Raw genomic sequence first — 23723 nt, forward strand, 5'->3', positions numbered from 1 at the left:
CCTTAGAGCCAGACAAGCCTGGATTCAAAACCTGGTTCCACCAGCTAGTTACCTTTGATAAGACATATCACTTTTTTGAGTCTATGTTTCCTCATGAGGATTGCAATAATGATTCCTACCATATAAAGTTGTAATGAGGTTTCAGAGAGATAATGGGATTTTGAATCTTAGAGACGGGGGAATGATGAGACCAAGATCCTGGATACAAGAGAAGAAAATGAGTACTCAAATTTGCAGTTAAAATATAGGCACTTAAATCTCAACTGTATCTCTGACTAGCTATGTAATCTTGGGCAATTTACTTAACCTCTCTGATCCTTAATTTTCTTAATCTTCAAAAGGGGACATTAAAAGTCTGCTTCATAGGCTAGTTATGAGGACTGAAGGAGATAACATATGTAAATCACCTGACACAGGGCCTGGCATATAGTACACATTCAACAAAAATGAGTATCTTTACCTCCTCCTTCTTCGTACCTCTGATTTCTGATTTCAAATTTCAAATCTCCTTGGGATGTTGTGAGACTCAAATGAGATAATGTACCTGAATGACCTCTAGAATTAGCCAAGCAAATATAACACAGCATCATCCATTACCATTATGCCTCAATGTAACATCTTCTACATTTGGAAACACTACTTAGAATCTAAATTTTCCTGACAGTCCCAAGTGTGAAGCTTCATCTTCATGTGTAGATGATGTTCCATTACTTTGGGAGCTTCCCACTTTACAAATAACTTACTCCTCTTTTTAAAATTTGATGCTCCCATGGGCCTAGTGTGGTAGATTTCCCTATTCTCCCCATTTACAAATCAGAGGTTAAGCTCAGGTCTAGGAAGTGACTTGCCTAAGGTCCTATAGATAAGGATAAGTCTTGGACTTGAACTCAGGTATTTTGACTTCAAGCTCTGTGATGTTGCTACAATGTAAGCATTTTGCAGAGGCAAGAGCAAGGGTCTGGTAAATGAGTCAATGGTGGTGAGCAGGTGGAGATATTTCAATTCCCACATAGGCTTTCTCTCTCCCAGCTAGGCTCTTTAGGAGTGAGAGAAAGTAGCCCATTTGGAGGCAGGGGTAAAGAGCCTAGTGGAAGGTGGAAGGGGGAAACATTAGGAGAAGGAGAAAGCTGAGTCAGCTGGGTAGAAGATGTTTTGGGTGGAATGGAGCTAGCCATGATGTTCTTCCTGCAGATGGCATGCAAGCACTCTACAAGATCAAGTCTTGCTCCATGGCACCTTCCATGAACCTACTCACAGGCAAAGTCCGGCAGTACTTCATTGAGGCCCATGAGATTCAATGGGACTACGGCCCAATGGGGCATGATGGGAGTACGGGGAAGAATTTGAGGGAGCCAGGCAGGTAAGAGGTAGTGTATTCCCTCTCCCTACTCCTGGGCCCAACCACACACACCTACTATTCCCTCTCAGAAATCTCTCACTTCACTTGGGGATCACAATCATTGTTTGTCTGAAGTTACATGGCACAACTGATAGCCAAATTCTTGTAGCCCCCAGAAGTGCTTGCACTTGGGGAGCTATAAAACTTTTTGTATGGTTATGTCATATTCCCAGCAAAGAGTCCAAGCAGAAAAGAAGGTCCACGTGGGACCGGATCATTTAAAATGGCATTTCTCCAACTCTAATTTACTAATTATTTACCTCTTTGCTCCTTCCTTTCTTTACCATAGTCTGAAGGAGACATTTAAGCTGAAGTGTAAAATGCACTCTGAGAAGTGTAGGAAGAGGGAAAGCAACATGCCTGTGGCCATTCCATGCTCATCCTTTTGGAGGAATTTCTCCAAATTCTCATGCCTCATCCATGACTCAGATGTGGGCAAGATAGAGTAGAAGGTTAGTGCCCTAATCAGTTGCTAAGCCTTAAGTTATACTGACTCACTGGTCTATCAGTGATTCAAGGTTTTTCAAAAGAGGCACTTGATAGATGACTAAGAGAGTTTATGGAGAAATATCCTAGGACACCCAATCATGTTTATTCTTCCAGTAGGACATAATGGAATGAATCTGCAGAAAACATAGGAAAGTAGGCACTTGGGTGTCAGCATTGCTTCTAAGAATCTGAAGCTCGTCTTGTTAAGTTAGTGGGTTTTCATTTTTGAAGAAAGATATTATTGATTAAGGGAAGAAAGGATCTTGAGCACCTGAGGATGATTAAGGACAGATGTAAGACTACTTAACTCTGGAGAACAAAACTGATCCTAGTGTCTAGAACTTACAAGCAAGAAGATTTCAGCCTATTTCTATACAACAGTAAAAGGAATTGCTTTCTCTGAAAATAAGTTCCCTGATCTTGGAAAGGCTCAAGCAGAAGCTGTGTATTGTTAATTTGTGTTGTCACCAGAGGAAATACCTTCAGTGGGTGGAAGTTAACCTGGATGATCTCTGAGGTCCTTCCTAATCACAAAGATCCATAACTTGATGAGAAAAAGGGTGAGATGGAAACCTGTTTGACACATGGCCAAATAATTTGAAATTTGCCTCCTTATATGCCAGTGGCTCAGATAAATTCTTCCAGAAGAGCTCCAGCCGAATCGGGGGTACTTACTGGAAAGTTCGATATGAAGCCTTCCAAGATGAGACATTCCAGGAAAAGGTGCAGCTGGAGGAAGATAAGCATCTTGGAATCCTGGGTGAGGAATCCTTAACTTGTGAATTTAATTGACTAGAGCCAGAAAATTGGGAAGGGCTTAGAAACTGGAGGCTGATGACAGCTCAGAAACACACTCTAGACCAACATTTCCCAAAGTGAGTCCCAAGAGATGAGTGTTTTGTGAGAAAGGGTTATAGGTCTGAATTTGTCTGCAAAACACTAAGTTAAACAGTCAAATAGCGTTCTTTGATGCAGGGCTTCCCAGAGCCTTGGATTTATTTTTGTTCATCATGAATCTCCAAGATGGGAGTAGAGTATATAGCATTTCTTATATTTACTTTGCTACTGAAACCTTTTTTCATTGAACATCTTCTGATAGCAGTGTTGTACATATCACACTTTTTAATTATTTTTTATTTTGCGGTACGCGGGCCTCTCACTACTGTGGCCCCTCCCGTTGCGGAGCACAGGCTCCGGACGCGCAGGCTCAGTGGCCATGGCTCACGGGCCCAGCCACTCCGCGGCATGTGGGATCTTCCTGGACTGGGGCATGAACCCATGTCCCCTGCATCGGCAGGCAGACTCTCAACCACTGCGCCACCAGGGAAGCCCCATATCACACTTTTAAACGTTATTCTCTAGGTGTATTTCTGAAGGGCTATATAAGGCAGTAAGACTGTTCATATTCTTGGCAATACGGGACCGGGAGCAGATTGGCATGACATACAGACATGCTTGCTATGGTGAGGGATGTGGAACAAAGCTTAGGGCCTGACCTTAGAGAAGGTATCTAGAAGGCCTAAAGCACAGTATAGCACTGAATTACTATAGGAAGGTTTGGTGTGGCTTAGTCACTTGGTAGAGCAGGAAATAAGATAGATCAGATGGGAAAAAACTTTGAAAATGAAATAAAGTAATGGACCATATTCTGGGGATAGGTTTGTGCCAGTTGATTTTAGGAGACCTGAACATGGACAATTGCTGTTTCATTAGCTGGATAGGGAGATATAAGGAGAAGAAACCCACCTGGGTTTGGGAAAGAGGGTGGGTGGCGAGTAGTAAGGAGCTATCATTAGCTGGTATTCAGTATTGGTCCCCAGTCCTTGTTTTTCTTCAATATTTTATTGTGGTAAAATATGCATAACATAAAATTTACCATCTTAACCATTTTAAAGTACACTGTTCAATGGTATTAAATGCATTCATAGCACTGCACAGCCATCACCACCATCCATCTCCATAACTCTTTTCATCTTGTAAAACTGAATCACTATACTCATTAAAAAATAACTACCCATTCTTCCCTCCCCCCAGTGCTTGGCAACCACCATTCTACTTTCTGTCTCTATGATTTTGACTGCCTTAAGCACCTCATATAAGTGGAATTTTACAATATTTGTCTTTTTGTGACTAACATTTCACTTAGAATAATGTCCTCAAGGTCCATCCATGTTGTAGTATATTGCAGAATTTCCATTGTAGTTTTGCTTATCCACTCATCTATTAATGGACACTTGGTTTGCTTCCACGTTTTAGCTGTTTAGAATAATGTTGCTATGAATATGGGTGTACAAATGTCTCTTTGAGACATGCTTTCAATTACTTTGGGTATATACACAGAAGTGGAATTGCTGGGTCTTATGGTAATTCTAGTTTTAATTTTTTGAGGAACCACCATGCTGTTTTCCACAGTGACTGCACCATTTTACAATCCCACCAACAGTGCATAAGTGTTCCAATTTCTACACATCCTTGGCAACACTTATTTTCTGATTTTTTTCATAGTATCCATCCTAATGGGTGTGAGGAGTTGGCTTATTGTAGTTTTGACTTGCATTTCCCTGATGATTAGTGACATTGAGCATCTTTCCATGTGCCCATTGGCCGTTTGTATATCTGCTTTGGAAAGATGTCTATTCAAGTCCTTTGCGCAACTTTAGTTGGATTATTTTTTTGTTGTTGAGTTTTAGGAGTTCTCTATATATTCTGGATATTAATCTCCTGTCAGATGTATGATTTGCAAATATTTTCTCCCATTCTGTGGGCTGCCTTTTCACTCTGCTGGTAGTGTCTTTTGATGCACACTTAAAATTTTTTTTCATGAAATACAATATGTTTATTTTTTTTAGTTACCTGTGTCTTTGGTGTCATAGCCAAGAAATCATTGCCCAATCCAGTATCCTGAATATTTTGCCCTATGTTTACTGACAAGAGTTTTATTGTTTTAGGTACATTTAAATCTTTGATCTACTTTTATTTAATTTTTGCATATGGTGTTAGGTAAGGGTTCAACTTCATTCTTTTGCATATCGAAATCCAGTTTTCCCAGCACCATTTGTTTAAAAGACTATCCTTATATGTGCAAGGGTTTATTTCTGGGCTCTCTATACTATTCCTTTGGTCTCTATGTCTGTCTTTATGCCAATATCACACTGTTTTGATCACCATAGCTCTGTAGTAAGTTTTAAAATCAGGAAATGTGATGTCTTCTAGTTTGTTCTTTTTGCCCCAAGATTACTTTGCTATTTGGAGTCCCTTGAGATTACATATGAATTTTAGAAAGGGTTTTCCCACTTCTTCAAAATCATCATTGAGATTTTGATAGAAATTTCACTGAATCTATAGGTAGTATTGACATTTTAACAATATTAAGTCTTTTGATCTATGAACATGCAATGTGTTTCCTTTTTTTGTGTGTGTGGTATGCGGGCCTCTCACTGTTGTGGCCTCTCCCGTTGTGGAGCACAGGCTCTGGATGCGCAGGCTTAGCAGCCATGGCTCACAGGCCTAGCCACTCCACGGCACGTGGGATCTTCCCGGACCAGGGCACGAACCCATGTCCCCTGCATCGGCAGGCGGACTCTCAACCACTGTGCCACCAGGGAAGCCCTGTTTCCATTTTTTATATCTATTTTATTTCAGCAATGTTTTGTAGTTTTCATTCTACAAGTTTTTCACAACTTTGGTTAAATAAATTCTAAGTATTTTATTCTTTTCATGTTATTATAAATGGAATTCCTTTTGTAATTTCTTTTTCAGATTTTTCAATGTTAGTGCAACTGACTTTTGTGTGTTGATTTTGTATCTCACTACTTTGCCTAATTCATTGATTCTAACACTTTTTTGTGGGCACTTTAGGATTTTCTAAATAAGTATGATAAAGATCTTATCATCTGCAAACAGATAATTTTACTTCTTCATTTCCAATTTGGATATCTTTTATTTCTTTTTCTTGACTAATTGATCTGGCTAGACGCCCCAGTAATATGTTGAATACAAGTGGTAAAAGCAGGCATCCTTGCTCTTTCCTGATCTCAGAGGAAAACTTTTCAGTCTTTCAACATTGAGTATGATGTTTGCTGTGGGTTTTTCATATATGGCTTTTATTATATAGAAGTAGATTCCTTCTATTCCTAGTTTCTGGATTTTTTTTTTTAATTATTAAAAGGTGTTGAATTTTGTCAAGTGTTTTTTCTGCATCAATCAACATGATCATTATTTCCCTTCATTTTGTTAACATAATATATTACATTGATTAATTTTTGTACGTTGAAACATTCCTGCATTCCAGGAATAAAACCGACTTAGTCATGGTGTGTAATGGTTTTTATTTTTGCTTTGCTTTTTTTAGAATTGAATGTATTTTTTTAACATCTTTATTGGAGTATAATTGCTTTACAGTGTAATATTTTTAATATGTGGCTGAGTTTGTTTTGCTAGTATTTCATTGAGGATTTTTGCATCAGTAGTCATAAGTAATATTGGTGTGTGGTGTTCTTATAATATCTTTGCCTGGCTTTGATATCAGTGTAATACAATGCTGGCCTCATAGAATGATTTAGGAAGTATTCCCTCCTCTACAATTTTTTTGGGAATATTTGAGAATTGGTATTACTTCTTTAAATGTTTAGTAGAATTCACGAGTAAAGCCATCAGGTCCAGGGCTTTTCTTACTTCCCAGATTTTTGATGACAGATTCAATCTCTTTATAGGTCTTTCAGATTTTCTATTACATTATGATTAAGTCTTGGTTGGTTTTCTGTTTTAGGAATTGTCTATTTTATCTAGATTTTCCAATTTGTTGGTTTACAAACAAATTATAATCTTTTAATAATATTTCTTATAATCTTTTTATATAATCGCTTATAAACATTTTTTTCTTTACTTCTGTAGAATCAGTAGTAATGTCCCCAATTTCATTTCTGATTTTAGTAATTTGAATCTCCTATACTTTTTTCTTGCTCCATCTAACTAAAGATTTTGTTGACCATTTTGAAGAACCACTTGTGGTTTCATTGATTTTTTTAAATATGTTTATTGGAGTATAATTGCTTTACAACGTTGTGTTAGTTGCTGCTGTATAACAAATTGAATCAGCTATATGTATACATATATCCCCATATCCATTTGATAGCTATATATTTTACATTTGGTAGTGTATAGATGTCCATGCTACTCTCACTTCATCCAGCTTACCCATCCACCTCCCCATGTCCTCAAGCCAATTATCTAGGTCTGTGTCTTTATTCCTCTCCTGCCCCTAAGTTGTTCAGAACCATTTTCGTTAATTACATATATATTTGTTAGCATACGGTATTTGTTTTTCTCTTTCTGACTTATTTCACACTGTATGACAGTCTCCATGTCCATCCACCTCACTGCAAATATCTCAATTTCAATTATTTTTATGGCTGAGCATTATTCTATTGTATATATGTGCCACATCATCTTTATCTATTTATCTACCAATGGATATTTAGGTTGATACCATGTCCTGGCTTTTGTAAATAGTGCTGCAATGAACATTGTGGTATATGACAATTTTTGAATTATGGTTTTCTCAGGGTATACGCTCAGTAGTGGGATGGCTGGGTCATATGATAGTTCTAGTTTTAGTTTCTTTAAGGAACCTCCATACTGTTCACCATAATGGCTGTATCAACTTACATTCCCCCCAACAGTGCAAGAGGGTTCCCTTTTCTCCACACCCTCTTCAGCATTTATTGTTTGTAGATTTTTGATGATGGCCTTTCTGACTGTTGTGAGGTGATATCTCACTGTAGTTTTGATTTGCATTTCTCTAATGATTAGTGATGTTGAGCATCCTTTCATGTGTTTGTTGGCAATCTGTATATCTTCTTTGGAGAAATGTCTATTTAGGTCTTCTACACATTTTTATATTGGGTTGCTTGTTTTTTTGCTGTTGAGCTGCATGAGTTGCTTGTATATTTTGGAGATTCATCCTTTGTCAGTTGCTTCATTGGCAAATATTTTCTCCCATTCTCAGGGTTGTCTTTTCATCTTGTTTATAGTTTCCTTTGCTGTGCAAAAGCTTTTAAGTTTCACTAGGTCTCATTTGTTTATATTTATTTTTATTTCCATTCCTCTAGGAAGTGGATCAAAAAGGATCTGCTGCAATGTATGTCACAGGGTGTTATGCCTGTGTTTTCCTCTGAGGCTTTTATAGTGTCTGGCCTTACATTGAGGTCTTTAATCCATTTTGAGTTTATTTTTGTGTATGGTGATAAGGAGTGTTCTAATTTGATTCTTTTTTTTAGGCCCGAACCCATGTCCCCTGCATCGGCAGGCGGACTCCCAACCACTGCACCACCAGGGAAGCCCTAATTTGATTCTTTTACATGTAGCTGTCCAGTTTTCCCAGCACCACTTATTGAAGAGGCTGTCTTTTCTCCATTGTATATTCTTGCCTCCTTTGTCAAAGATAAGGTGACCATAGTCCATTGGTTTATCTCTGGGCTTTCTATCCTCTTCCATTTATCTATATTTCTGCTTTTATGCCCGTCCCATACTGTCTTGATTACTGTAGCTTTGTAATATAGTCTGAAGTCAGGGAGTCAGATTCCTCCAGCTTGGTTTTTCTTTCTCAATATTTCTTTGGCTATTCGTGGTCTTGTGTGTTTCCATACAAATTGTGAAAAAAAATTCTACTTCTGTGAAAAATGCCATTGGTAGTTTGATAGGGATTACATTGAATGTGTAGATTGCTTTGGGCAGTAGAGTCATTTTCACAGTGTTGATTCTTCCAATCCAAGAATTTGGTATATCTCTCCATTTTACATCCTACTACTTTACCAAATCATTGATCAGCTCTAGTAGTTTTCTGGCGGCATTTTTAGGATACTCTATGTACAGTATTATGTCATCTGCAAACAGTGACAGTTTTACCTCTTCTTTTCCGATTTGGATTCGTTTTATTTCTTTTTCCTCTCTGATTGCTGTAGCTAAAACTTCGAAAACTATGTTAAATAATAGTGGTGAGAGTGGGCAAACTTGTCTCATTCCTGATCTTAGTCAAAATTGTTTCAGTTTTTCACCATTGTGAATGATGTTGGCTGTGCGTATGTCATATATGGCCTTTATTTTGGTGAGGTAAGTTCCCTGTATGCCTACTTTCCAGAGGGTTTTTATCATAAATGCATGTTGATCTTAGTCAAAATTGTTTCAGTTTTTCACCATTGTGAATGATGTTGGCTGTGCGTATGTCATATATGGCCTTTATTTTGGTGAGGTAAGTTCCCTGTATGCCTACTTTCCAGAGGGTTTTTATCATAAATGCATGTTGATCTTAGTCAAAGATTTTTCTGCATCTATGGAGATGAACATATGATTTTTATCCTTCAGTTTGTTAATATGGTGTATCTCATTGATTGATTTGCATATATTGAAGAATCCTGCATTTCCAGGATAAACCCCACTTGATCATGGTGTGTGATCCCTTTAATGTGCTGTTGGATTCTTTTTGCTAGTATTTTGTTGAGGATTTTTGCATCTATGTTCATCAGCAATATTGGCCTGTAGTTTTTGTTTTTGTGTGTGTGTGTATGTGTGTGTGGCATCTTTGTCAGGTTTTGTATCAGGGTGATGGTGGCTTTGTAGAATTAGTTTGGGAGTGTTCCTCCCTCTACTATATCTTGGAAGAATTTGAGAAGGATAGATTAGTTCTTCTATAAATATTTGATAGAATCCGCCTTTGAAGCTATCTGGTCTTGGGCTTTGTTGGAAGATTTTTAATCATGGTTTCAATTTCAGTACTTGTGATTGGTCTGTTTATATTTTTTATTTCTTTCTGGTTTAGTCTCGGAAGGTTGTGCTTTTCTCAGAATTTCTCCATTTCTTCCAGATTGTCCATTTTATTGGCATATACTTGCTTTTCGTAATCTCTCATGATCCTTTGTATTTCTGCAGTGTCAGTTGTTTCTTGTCCTTTTTCTTTTCTATTTCTATTGATTTGAGTCCTCTCCCTTTTTTTCTTGATGAGTCTGGCTAATGGTTTATCAATTTTGTTTATCTTCCCAAAGAACCAGCTTTTCGTTTTATTGATCTTTGCTATCGTTTCCTTCATTTATTTTTCATTTATTTCTGATCTGATCTTTATGATTTCTTTCCTTCTGTTAATTTTGGGTTTTTTTTTTTTGTTGTTGTTCTCCTTTCTCTAATTGCTTTAGGTGTAAGGTTAGGTTGTTTATTTTTCTTGTTTCTTAAGGTAGCATTGTATTGCTATAAACTTCCCTCTTAGAACTGCTTGTGCTGCATACCATAGGTTTTGGGTCAGTTTTTTTTCATTGTCATTTGCTTCTAGGTATTTTTTGATTTCCTCTTTGATTTTTTCAGTGATCTCTTTGTTATTAAGTAGTGTATTGTTTAGCCTCCATGTGTTTTTAATTTTTACCCATTTTTCCTGTAATTTATATCTAGCCTCATAGAGTTGTGGTCATAAAAGATACTTAATATGTGTTCAGTTTTCTGAAATTTGACAAAGCTTGATTTGTGTCCCAAGATATGACCCATCCTGGAGAGCGTTCAATGAGCAGTTGAGAAGAAAGTGTATTCTGTTGTTTTTGGATGGAATGTCCCATAAATATCAATGAGGTCCATCTTGTTCAATGTATCATTTAAAGCTTGTGATTCCTTATTTATTTTCATTTTGGTTGATCTGTCTATTGGTGAAAGTGGGGTGTTAAAGTCCCCAACTATTATTGGGTTACTGTCCATTTCCCCTTTTATGGTTATTAGCATTTCCCTTATGTATTGAGCTGTTCCTATGTTGGGTGTATAAATATTTCCAATTGTTATATCTTCTTCTTGGATTGATCCCTTGATCATTATATAGTGTCCTTCCTTGTCTCTTGTAGTAGTCTTTATTTTAGAGTGTATTTTATCTGATATGACTATCAGTACTCCAACTTCCTTTTTTTTTTTTAAACATCTTTATTGGGGTATAATTGCTTTACAATGGTGTGTTAGTTTCTGCTTTATAACAAAGTGAATCAGTTATACATATACATATGTTCCCATATGTCTTCCCTCTTGCGTCTCCCTCCCTCCCACTCTCCCTATCCCACCCCTCCAGGCTGTCACAAAGCACCGAGATAATATCCCTGTGCCTTGTGGCTGCTTCCCCCTAGCTATCTACCTTACTAAGTTTGTTAGTGTGTATATGTCCATGACTCTCTCTTGCCCTGTCAAAGCTCACCCCTCTCCCTCCTCATATCCTCAGGTCCATTCTCCAGTAGGTCTGCGTCTTTATTCCTGTCATGCTCCGTCCGAAACCGAAACCCGAGCCTCAGCTCACATCCCCGCCTGCCCCGGCGGGTGAGCAGACAAGCCTCTCGGGCTCCTGAGTGCCTGTCGGCACTGATCCTCTGTGCGGGAATCTCCCCGCTTTGCCCTCCGCACCCATCGCTGTGCACTACTCCGCGGTCCCGAAGCTCTCCCCTCCGCCTCCCGCAGTCTCTGCCCGCGGAGGGGCTTCCTAGTGTGTGGAAACTTTTCCTCCTTCACAGCTCCCTCCCACTGGTGCAGGTGCCATCCTTATTCTTTTGTCTCTGTTTTTTCTTTTTTTCTTTTGCCCTACCCACGTACGTGGGGAGTTTCTTGCCTTTTGGGAGGTCTGAGGTCTTCTGCCAGCCTTCAGTAGGTGTTTTGTAGGAGTTGTTCCACGTGTAGGTGTATTTCTGGTGTATCCGTGGGGAGGAAGGCGATCTCCGCGTCTTACTCTTCCGCCATCTTCAAGGTCTCTCCAACTTCCTTTTGATTTCCATTTTCATGTAATATATTTTTTCATCCCCTCGCTTTTAGTCTGCATGTGTGCCTAGGTCTGAAGTGGGTTTCTTGTAAACAGCATGTATATGAGTCTTGTTTTTGTATTCATGTAGCCAGTCTTTTGGTTGGAGCATTTAATCCATCTACATTTAATGTAATTATTGATACGTATGTCCCTATTATGATTTTCTTAATTGTGTTGGGTTTGTTTTTGCAAATTTCTTCCTTTTCCTGTGTTTCCAGCCTAGAGAAGTTTCTTTAGCATTTGTTGTAAAGCTGGTAGGTTGTGCTGAATTCTCTTAACTTTTTATTGTCTGTAAAGCTTTTAATTTCTCCATCGAACCTGAATGAGATCGTTTCTGGGTAGGGGAATCTTGGTTGTAGTTTTTTCCCTTTCATCACTTTTAATATGTCCTGTCACTCCCTTCAGGCCTGCAGAGTTGCTGCTGAAAGATCAGTTGTTAACCTTATGGGGATTTTATTGTATGTTATTTGTTGCTTTTACCTTGCTGCTTTTAATATTTTTTCTGTGTATTTAATTTTCGATAGTTTGATTAGTATATGTTTTGGCGTGTTTCTCCCTGGATTTATCCTGTATGGGACTCTCTGTACTTCCTGGACTTTATTGATTCTTTTCTTTTCCGTATTAGGGAAGTTTTCAACTATAATTCTTCAAATATTTTCTCAGTGCCTTTCTTTTTCTCTTGTTCTTCTGGGACCCCTATCATTTGAATGTTGATGTGTTTAATATTGTCCCAGAAGTCTCTGAGACTGTCCTTAATTCTTTTTGTTCTTTTTTCTTTATTCTGCTCTATGGTAGTTATTTCCACTATTTTATCTTGCAGGCCACTTTTCTATTCTTCTATCTCAGTTACTCTACTATTGATTCCTTCTACAGAACTTTTAATTTCATTTATTGTGCTGTTAATCATTGTTTGTTTGCTCTTTAGTATTCTAGGTCCTTGTTAAACGTTTGTTGTATTTTCTCCATTGTATTTCCAAGATTTTGGATCATCTACTATCATTACTGTGAGTTGTTTTTCAGGCTGAGTGCTTATTGCCTCTTCATTTGTTTGGTCTGATTGGTTTCTATCTTGCTCTTTCATGTGCTGTGTATTCCTCTGTCTTCTCATTTTGCTTAACTTACTGTGTTTGGGGTCTCCGTTTCACTGGCTTCATGTTCGTAGTTCCCATTGTTTTTGGTGTCTGCCTTCAGTGGGTAAGGTTGTTTCAGTGGGTTGTGTAGGATTCCTGGTGGAGGGCACTGGTGCTTATGTTCTGGTGGATGAGACAGGATCTTGTCTTTCTGCTGGGCAAGACCACGTCCAGTGGTGTGTTTTGGGGTGTCTGTGAGCTTATTATGATTTCAGGTGACCTCTCTGCTAATGGGTGGGGTTGTGTATCTGTCCTGTTAATTATTTGGCCTATGGTTTCCAGCACTGCAGCTTGCTGTTTTTTTGAGTGGAGCTGGGTCTTAACATTGAGGTGGAGATCTATGTGAGAGCTTTCGCCTTTTGATATTAGGTGCGGCCAGGAAGTCTCTGGTAGACTCATATCCTGAACTCAGCTCTTCCACCTCAGAGGCTCACGCTGGAGCTCCAAGACCCTCTCAGCCAGTAAGCTCAAAAAAAAGGGAGATAAAAATAAAATAAAGAAAAATAAAATATTTAAAAGAAAAAAATATTAAAAGTAAAAACTATTTTTAAAAAAGAGGGAAAGAAGAGAGCAACCAAACCCAAAAACTAATCCACCAATGATAACAACCGCTAAAAACTATACAAAAAGAAAAAGAGAAACGGACAGAGAGAAGAACCCTAGGACAAATGGTAAAAGCAAAGCTATACAGACAAAAACACACAAAAAAGCATACACATACACACTCACAAAAAGAGAAAAAGGAAAAAATACATATGTTAAAAAAAGGAAGAGAGCAACCAAATCAATAAACAAATCTACCAATGATAATAAGCTCTAAATACTAAACTAAAATAAACATAAAACCAGAAACAAATTAGATGCAGAAAGCAAACTCCAAGTCTACAGTTGCACCCAAAGTCCACTACCTCAGTTTTGGCATGATTAATTGTCTATTCAGGTATTCTGCAGATGCAGGGTACATTAAGGTGATTATGGAGATTTAATCCACTGCTCATGAAGCTGCTGGGAAAGATTTCCCTTTCTCTTATTTGTTCGCACAGCTCCAGCTTTCGTTTTGGCCTCATCTCTGTATGTAGGTCTCCTGTGGCCATCTGTTCCCCACCCAGACAGAATGGGGTTAAAGGAGTGGCTGATTAGGGGGCTCTGGCTCACTCAGGCCAGGGGGAGCGAGGGGTCCGGAATGCAGGGCGAGCCTGAGGCGGCAGAGGTTGGTGTGATGTTGCAACAGCCTGAGGCACACCATTTGTTCTCTCAGGGAAGTTGTCCCTGGATCTCGGGACCCTGATAGTGGCGGGCTGCACAGGCTCCTGGGGGGAGAGGTGTGTGTGTGTGGATAGTGACCTGTGCTTGCACACATGCTTCTCTTTTTTTAACATTTTTATTGGGGTATAATTGCTTTACAATGGTGTGTTAGTTTCTGCTTTATAACAAAGTGAATCAGTTATACATATGCTCCCATATCTCTTCCCTCTTGTGTCCCCCTCCCTCCCACCCTCCCTATCCCACCCCTCCAGGTGGTCACAAAGCACCGAGCTGATCTCCTGTAGCAGCAACCTTAGTGTTTCATGCCCGCCTCTGCTGTCCACACTGATAGCTGCAGCTCGCGCCCATCTCTGGAGTTCATCTAGACAGTGCTCTGAATCTCCTCTCCTCACACAGCCCGAATCAATGGTCTCTTGCCTCTTAGGCAGTTCCAGACTTTTTCCCAACTCCTTTCTGGCTATCTGTGGTGCACTAGCCTCCTTCAGGCTGTGTTCATGCAGCCAACCCCAGTCCTCTCCCTGGGATCTGATCTCCAAAGCCAGAGCCTCAGCTCCCATCCCCCTCCTGCTCCAGTGGGTGAGCAGACAAGCTTCTCTGGCTGGTGAGTGCTGGTCAGCACTGATCCTTGTGTGGGAATTTCTCTGCTTTGCCCTCTGTGCCCCTGTTGCTGTGCTCTCCTCCATGGATCCAAATCTTCCCCACTGTCCACCCACCATCTCTGCCAGTGAAGGGGCTTCCTAGTGTGTGGAAGCTTTCCCTCCTTCACAGCTCCCTCCCAGAGGTGCAGGTCCCATCCCTATTCTTTTGTCTTTTTTTCCACTTTTCTCTTTTGCCCTACCCAGGCACATGGGTAGTTTCTTGCCTTTTGGGAGGTCTGAGGTCTTCTGCCAGCATTCAGTAGGTGTTCTGTAGGAGTTGTTCTACATGTAGATGTATTTTTGATGTTTTGTGGGAAGGAAGGTGATCTCCACGTCTTACTCCTTCACCATCTTGAAGGTTCTCGATATTTATTTTCATTGACTTCTAAAATTGTTTTTCTATTCTCTATTTTATTTAGTTCTGCTCTAATCTTTATAATTTCCTTTCTTCTGCCAGCTTTGGGTTTTGTTAGCTTTTATTTTCCTAGTTCCTTAAGTTGTAAAGTTGGGTTGTTGGTTTGTGAACTTTCTTGTTTCTTAAATGTGTTTATAGGTATAAGTTTCCCGCTTAGCACTGCTTTTACTACCTCTCATCTTTTGGTATTTTGTGTGGTCATTTTCATTTTCCTCTACATATTTTGTAATTTCTCTTATGATCTCTTTTCTGATATTATGGTTGTTTAAAAGTGTGTTGCTTAATTTCCACAACTTTGTGAATTTTCCAGTTTTCCTTCTGTTATTGTTTTCTCACTTTATCCCATTGTGGATGGAGACAATACTTTATATGGTATATTTTTAAGTCTATTGAGATTAATCTGTGGCCTAACTTATGGTTTATCTTGGAATGTGTCCTCTGTGCACTTGAGAAGAATGTGTACTCTGTTCTTGTTGGGTAGAGTGTTCTGTATATATTATATCTAGTTGGTCTATCGTGTATTTTGTCTTCATTTCATTGCTTATCTTTTGTATAGTTGTTCTTTCCATTATTGTAAGTGGGGTATAGGTTCCTAGTCTTTGAACAGAGGTGCAACATTAGGAGTAGCAATTGAGTAAAAACTAAGCCAGAAACCCTGAACTAGGGTTAGAGCCACCAGAAGTACTCAAGGTATTGTCTTGGTATTTCTTGTTGATCTCAAAGTTGTTCCAGGCTAGATTAGATGTGGTAGGTAATGGAAGAAAGGTAAGTGTAGAAGTGATGGCTAGACTACCTAGTCCAGGACCTGACTAGAAGTTATAATAATTTCATCTGTTTCAATTCAGTTTAGGATTGAGGCAAGCTCAGATTTTTAGTTGAGTTCTACCAGGAAATGCAGTTGTGGGAACTGGGATTGGACCTGACAGTGGAGTAGGAGAAAACCCTGACTTCAGGACCTGGTTCTCTTCCTAATCAATCATTTGAATTTGGGCAGATCAGTTCCAACTCTCTGAGCTGCAGTTTCCTCATCTGAAGAATGTTGATATCATCTGCCTTTTATACCTTTGAATGGTGATTGAAGATCAAAATGAGGTGGTGGACTTTAAAACGCTTTTTATAACTGTAAATTGCAATATACTTGAAAAAGATTATTCTTATTATTGCAGAGGAAAAACTTCTCTATCTTTTTCACTTCTTTTTTACTTTTCTTCCCTCTCCTACTTCCATCCTACCTGATCATCCTGTTTACATTACCATTGTCTCTCCTTCCCATTTTCCAGGGCCAGTGATCCGGGCTGAGGTGGGTGACACCATCCAGGTGATCTTCTACAACCGTGCCTCCCAGCCATTCAGCATACAGCCTCATGGGGTCTTTTATGAGAAAGACTCCGAGGGAACTGTGTACAATGATGGTGAGCAGGCAGGGTTTCAAGTAATGTGGGCTGCAGATAATAACAGGTACCTCTAGAGTACAAATAAATAAAGGAGTGAAAGAGAGAAAAAAAGGCAGAATTAACTGCCATGGACGGATGTTGTTGAATGAATGTATGATATTTTAGTGAGACAGAGCTGGGATCAATAAGAGACAACTACTTTTAAATATATTTAAATATATTCTGATTATGAAAGTACATGTATTATGGAATTTTGATAAACATGGAAAATTATAAAATAAATAAAGTTCATTCATAAGTAAATTGCCAATATATTTTATATACCTTTTAACATTTCTCTGTGTTTAACAAATTTATATATTTAAAAATTTGTGATGATATATTTTGTATAGTTTGGTGTCTTACTATTTTCACTTACCATTATATTGTGTCTATTTTCTATGTCATTATAATCTTGCAAACATTTTAATGACTATATAATACTCTAACACATAGATTTTACCTTATCTTCTATTATTTGGACATGTAGGTTGCTTTCATTATTTTTTAATATTGTAAATCATGTTGTAATGAATGAATATATATATTTGGTTTGGACTACTACCTTAGGAAAAATTCCTAGAAGTGGGATTATTGGGTAGTTAATTTCTTGTTTTCCCTGAGAATAATATTAACACCTGCTAACCTCAAGCCAAAAATACCAAAAAATACTGAAAGCATAAAGGGCAAACTTACAGATGAATCTGGAATAAAAGAACATTCTACAATGCAACTGGTCTAGTATCTTCAAGAAATCAATGCCATAGGGAAAAGAATTAAAGAGACAACACCAAGGGCAATGTGCAAACCTTGTCTGGATGTTAGATGATATTAGGGTATTTTCTTAGGCCTGGTAATGTTATTATGGTAATATAGCAGATGCTTACTGATGTATTTAGAAGTAAAATGTCATTATGTTTGCATTTCACTTCCAAATGATTTAGAAAAAGTAAGCATACACATAGATTTAGATAAATTAAAGATGGCCAAGTCTGTGATAAAATAGATAACCAACAAGGACCTACTGTAAAAATAAATAAATAAATAAATAAATTTTTAAAAATACAAAGAGAAAAAAGGTGGCCAAATGTTAACAATCAACTCCACGTGGTAGAGTAATTATCGCACTATCTTTTAAGGTTTTTTGTATGTTTAAAAATTTAAAGAGTTAGGAACAATGAATGAATGAGAAAAAATAAGTTAAAGCCATCCTAAATTATACCACCATATGATAAATTATACTACAAATATCCTTATGTATGCTTCTTTGCCTACTTTTATGATTATTTCATCAGAATATATATTTAAGATGTGGAATTATATCAGAGGGTGCACACATGAAAATTTCTGATACCTATGTCCAAATTGCTCTCTGGAAAAATTTGCAGTCACATCAATTTGGAATTCCATCAACAGTTACCAAGAGGGAGGACACATTTTCTTACAACCTCACCAGCAGAGGGCAGCCATTTTAATCATTGTCAAAATGTCAGTCTTGTAAGCAAACAACAAAACTCACTGTTACTTCTATTTGCATTAGGTTGAACATTCTTTTCAGTATTTATTTTGTATCTTACTGTTTTTGTGGACATAAACTTTTTAAGGCTTTTGATACATTCTGTCAGCATTTTTTCTAAAATGGTTATTTTTATTTACACTTACCCTTTTTATAGGTGAGTGAGAGGAGTAAGTGCCACTTGAACCACTTATCACCAGAACTGATTATTATAATTTGTAAAATTTTGTTAATTTTAGGCAAAAATTATATTTTGTACAGGCAAAAAAATTATATTTTCACTTGTACTAATTTGATTACTAATAGGTTTGAACATATAAAATAAAATTTCTGTGCATTGCCTGACCATGACTTGTGTCTATTTAAGGAATTACAGCCTTAGTATCATATATACACACACACGCACACACATACATACAAAACATATACACATCCATACATACATGAATACACATAGAGAGGAAAATATGTTCAACAATTAGAACCATTCAAAGATGAAACAGGCTGTGATGGTAAGTAGTGAGTCTTCTATCTCTGGATACTTTTAAGCAGAGGTAGGACTACAAGAGGAGATGAATGTATGTTTTTAAGTGAGGGATATTCCAAATAAGTTTTAAAAGTTCTTTCAATCCTTGGGTCCTATGAGTTTGGAAAACTGAAACCTAGGGAAATTTAAATTTCCCCAGTTCATATCACAAGTAGTGGCAGAACCAGAAACCAAACTCTAGTCTCTTGACTCCTACTCAGAACCTTTTTTAATATTCTATATTTTATGTTGCTGCTTCTCCTACTGCTACTCCAAAATGCCTTTGTAGATTATGATCTTTACTTCACTGTTTGGAGATGATGATACTCACTCTAGCCAATGTGAGTAATGAATTCTATGTCTTTTCCTATAGGCTCATCCCACCCTGGCTTGGTGGCTAAGCCCTTTGAGAAAGTAACATACCGCTGGACAGTCCCTCCCAATGCTGGCCCCACTGCTCAGGATCCTGCCTGTCTCACCTGGATGTACTTCTCTGCTGCTGATCCCATAAGAGATACAAATTCTGGTCTGGTGGGCCCCCTGCTTGTGTGCAAGGCCGGTGCCTTGGGTGCAGATGGCAAGCAGGTATTGCCATGGTTTCTGGCTGGAAAGCCTGCTGGGAAGATGATGAGGTTGGGTTGCTGAATAGGAGTTAAGCATGGAACTGGGTTCTAGTAGTGAAGGAATAAAAACAAAAGTTATTGAATCAGAAATTAATAGTTGGTGACTTCATGCTATCTTGCATGTTATTCTTTTGTTCACAAACACATATCTTCCTTAGTCTCTATTCCTTTCTATTTTATATTCTCCCAACATCTCCTCATTGTTTTAACCTCAGTGGCCCTTAAACATTGCTCCTAATTCCTAACTCTGCCCTACTATTTTCTTGCCTTCTTTCATAACCATCCCATAAATCTTAGCTGTTTAACCTTGAGCAAATTACTTAACCTCTCTTTGTCTCAGTTTCCTCATCTACAGTAAAGGGTTAACAATAGAAGAAGGTATCTTGAGTTTCTGTGAACACTAATTAAAATAATCCATATAAAGTGCTTGGCACAGTGCCTGATACCTAGTAAAGACTCAGTAAATGTTAGCAGTAATAATAATAATATTACTAAAATTAATAATAAAATAGTAGTTAGTAATTAGTATAATTATTTTTTCTTTTATTTTCTAGCTTCTCTATTCCCATAGAGTCCTCTGCCACTCCCTCCCCGATCTCCCAGCCGTCTTCCCTCACTCCTTCCCTTAATTGATTCCAGGCTCTCTTCTATCACACTCATCAATCTTGTGCACAATCTTGTGCCTCTTCCCTGCCCTCTTTCATACATCCCTCCCCTCCAGTCTTATCACTTTATTCTAACCCCCTTCACCCACCTGCAATTTGAAGTTACCTGAGGAAAAACTACAGCAACAACTGCAGCTCTAGGCAGGAGATATGGGCTTGGATCTGTGTTTGGAAAAGGAAATGGAAAATAATCAGGGATCATTGGGTTCTGGAGCTGCACAGTCCACAACTGCTGAAACTGTGGTTATTCCCACTCTGTTTTCTTCCACTGGGACTACAGAAAGGAGTGGATAAAGAATTCTTTCTCCTTTTCACTGTGTTGGATGAGAACAAGAGCTGGTACAGCAATGCCAATCAAGCAGCTGCTATGTTGGATTCCCGACTGATCTCAGAGGATTTCAAGGGTTTCCAAGACTCTAATCGGATGCATGGTATGGGGAGTGCTTTTACCCTAAGCTACAACTGAGAGATTATAAGTAAAATCTAGCCTAGATTTAATCATGATCCATTCCTGAAAACATTGATCCTATCGGTCATCTCTTCCCAAGAGACAAGCTACATCAAGGTATTAAACCTAAGACAACATATCTTACACTTAGTCCCTTCTTGTGCTTTGTTCTGTGTTACACAGTATGGGAGACACTGGAAAAAGATACTGTAAAATGAGGATTGCACACAAAGAATCCGCTAGAGAATGAGGAGAGTAAGCTGGGATGATGCCTTTCCAGTCTTATCTCCTTCTTTCTTATTACCCGCTATTCTTGCTTCCCAACCCCATACTCCAGCCAAATAGGGATATTTTCTCTATATAGACATACCTTGTACTCTTCTGAGTCCATGCTTTTGTAATGATTTGTCCTCCACTTGAAATACCCCTCCTTACATTTTTGCTCTTAGCCAGTGGAAATTCTTCTCATTTTCTAAAGCCCTACTCAAAAGCTACCTCCTCCTCATTTCTTATTACCAAGTCCCAGGATGATGACACCCTCTTACTAACTACTATTGTATTTTTATCAGACTCTTTCAATAGCAAGTTCCATACACTCCAAAATATTGTAGTTATTTGTTACGTGCCTTTTGACTTCTGCTAGAGTGTAGTCTCCTTAAAGGTGAGTATTGTTTGTTGTTTATCTGTGTATCTTTTACATGGTCTAATATATAGTAAGTAGTTATTGAACTAGTGAACTACTAAATTAATAAATAGGTGGGTGGGTGAGTGAATTAATGAGGAGTCATGGTCCAAGTTTGTAAGGAACTCTCAGCGTTCTGCAATGAAATGAAACTAACACCCATGAAACAATTATAGAATATCCAAGACAGACTATAATTAAGTGCTAAATTGTGTGGAACAGCTTTTAAGTGACATAGCATTCAGAAAAGGAGAACATTAATGAGGAACAATCAAGTTAAAGGATTCCTGGAAGAAGGAAGTGCTTGACTGAGCCTTGAAGTCTGAATAACTTTGCAATCAAACATTATAGGTAGGGGAAGCAGAATCAAGCAGTTAGCAATGGTTCCATCAGCATCCCAGGGGATTATCAAATAAAGTTACTCATTAAAGCTGGTTCCAGTGGATGTAGGAACATTGAAAAGGGATCAGCTTCAAGCAGGTCTCCCTGTATTTTTGAGCGGAGTATGCAGGGTGGGAGAGGGTCAAGAACGAGTGTGTTGTCTTTTGGCTCTATCTCTTGCTTCTCATTACCAGTTACATCAGTTGGAAAAAGTAATACAGTCTACAAACCAAGTTTATTCCAGTATGAATTTATTTGACAACTGATAAGTACTAGGTAACATGCGAGGTGCTTGGAAAAAATGATGTGCTTCATGCTAGGTCAATCTAGTGTGGGAGATAAACTTGTACGTAAATCACTGGACTCTGTGGTAAGTGACATTTCAGAATTTTGTGGGGAGAAAAGTTTCAAGGAAGCCAGAAAGAGTGTAAAAACTGCTTTACAGGGTAGATGATATTTGAGCTAGTGCATGATGGATATGTAGTAATTTGCTGTAGAGAGAAACCAGTGGGAAAGTTTATTCCAGGCAAAGGGAACAGCCTGTGAAAAATCAACAAGTATTTTCTACGTGCATACCATGTTTAAGGTCCTGGGAATACAGAGGCAAATAGAGCTCGCAGGATAAAGGTGTGTATGTGTGTGTGAAAGAGAGTGAGAGGATAGGATATAGGTAGGAGTACCAGGGAGGAGGCTTTCGTGTGGGAGTTCAGGCCAGAGATGTTGAGAGCCAGAAATAAGGCAGTGGGAGTGAAGATGAAAAGGAGGAAACAGATTGAAAGCTGAGGAAGGAACCTTGGGGAACTCCAACACTTTACAGAGGCATGGAGAATGAGTAAAAGATGGAGGAGGAACATTCAGAAAAGTTATAAGAGAACCAGGGACATATGGTGCTATAGAACCCAAGGGAGGAGGGTTTCAAGAAAGTGGGAATAGGAAAGATTAATACGTGTGTGTGTGTGTGTGTGTGTGTGTGTGTGTGTGTGTGTGTGTGTGTGTAAGTGTGTGAAGTTGTGCCAGGATGTGAAGTATGGTGGAGGAGGGGCAGCAGGTAAAGCCAGAAAGGACAATAGGGCCCTCATCCTAAGAGGCAGATCTTCATAAGTAGAACTAAAGTGGCTTAGGGAAGAAGGCAGAGGAGTTGAGAATGACTCAGAAATTTCAAGTTGTGGGAAAACTTAAAACAGAGCTGATGCCATGCTGCTGGCTGGTGCCCAAGTAGTCTGGTCTCACCTCCCCATCCTGTCTTGTGTTTTTGTTTTCCAGCCATTAACGGGTTTCTGTTCTCTAACTTGCCCAGGCTGGACATGTGCAAGGGTGACACAGTGGCCTGGCACCTGGTTGGCCTGGGCACAGAGACTGATGTGCATGGGGTCACGTTCCAGGGCAACACTGTGCAGCTTCAGGGCATGAGAAAGAGTGCAGCCATGCTCTTTCCTCACACTTTTGTTATGGCCATCATGCAGCCTGACAACCCTGGTAAGTGCTTTAGCAGCTGGCCCTAGGCTGAGAAACTTTATTGGGCATTGGACTGGGTGAGGTGGGAGGCTGGTGAAGAGAAAAGGAAAGTCATGTTGAGGGTACTTGTGAACCTTTCAAAACAGTTGTGTCTTCTCCTTCCTCAATGTGTACTCCATGTTTTGGTTATTTGGATTCTCTTCTCAATTGCAGGCAGAATAAAGAGCTGAGGAAGCTCTTTTCTGAAACAACAGGAGAGAAGTAGGGATGCTGCCCAGTATCAGGGCAATTCTTGTATAGGCAGAGGGTAGACTTGGTTGCATAGCCCCTTGGCCATGTAGAGATTCTATAGATTTAACCCTTGCACTGGAAAAGGGGTCCATGAGATGTACCTATAAGTGCTTCCAACTCTGATATTCTGTGAGGAGTTTTGCAAACTTCTGGTGGGAGTGGGGGGCGAAGTGTGCTGTAACATTTGCAGCCTAGGAATCAGAACACAGGAACTTCTAGTCCAGGCTCTTTCATTAACTTGCTGTCCAATTTTTGTCTAATTACTTCCCCTCTCTGTGGCTAGATTTCTTCCTTCTTTTTATTTTTTGTTCATTCTTCCCCTTCTCTCCCTCTCTTCCTTTCTTCTCTTTCTTCCTCTGTCCCTCCTTCCTTCCCTCTCCTCCTCCCTTTCCCTCTCCCTATCCTTCTTTCATGATAAAATTGGACTAGAATGTTTCTCCAGATTCCATCTGTGTCTGATATTTCATAACGTAGCAGTCATTTCTCTTTTTTTGTATATTTTGATTATGTTTTTAGCATCTTTATTGGAGTTTAATCGGGTTACAATACTCTGTTAGT

General features: G+C 38.8%; 1 protein-coding gene across 4 annotated transcripts in view; it reads left to right on the plus strand.

Moving 5' to 3' along the window:
- HEPH (hephaestin) overlaps positions 1-23723 on the plus strand; it is a 93728-nt gene that overhangs the window by 20039 nt on the left and 49966 nt on the right. For 3 of the 4 annotated variants that reach the window (XM_024755234.1, XM_024755235.1, XM_024755236.1), the window contains exons 7-12: positions 1192-1360; positions 2512-2648; positions 16426-16557; positions 18994-19205; positions 20189-20339; positions 22683-22895. In XM_024755234.1, the coding sequence (XP_024611002.1) occupies positions 1192-1360; positions 2512-2648; positions 16426-16557; positions 18994-19205; positions 20189-20339; positions 22683-22895 (1014 nt within the window). The remainder of the gene's footprint in view (positions 1-1191; positions 1361-2511; positions 2649-16425; positions 16558-18993; positions 19206-20188; positions 20340-22682; positions 22896-23723) is intronic. The other variant, XM_024755237.1, reaches the window with a different exon arrangement.

This window comes from Neophocaena asiaeorientalis, unplaced genomic scaffold (genome assembly GCF_003031525.2).
Source record: "Neophocaena asiaeorientalis asiaeorientalis breed wild unplaced genomic scaffold, Neophocaena_asiaeorientalis_V1.1 scaffold1003, whole genome shotgun sequence".
Classification (NCBI taxonomy): Eukaryota; Metazoa; Chordata; class Mammalia; order Artiodactyla; family Phocoenidae; genus Neophocaena; species Neophocaena asiaeorientalis.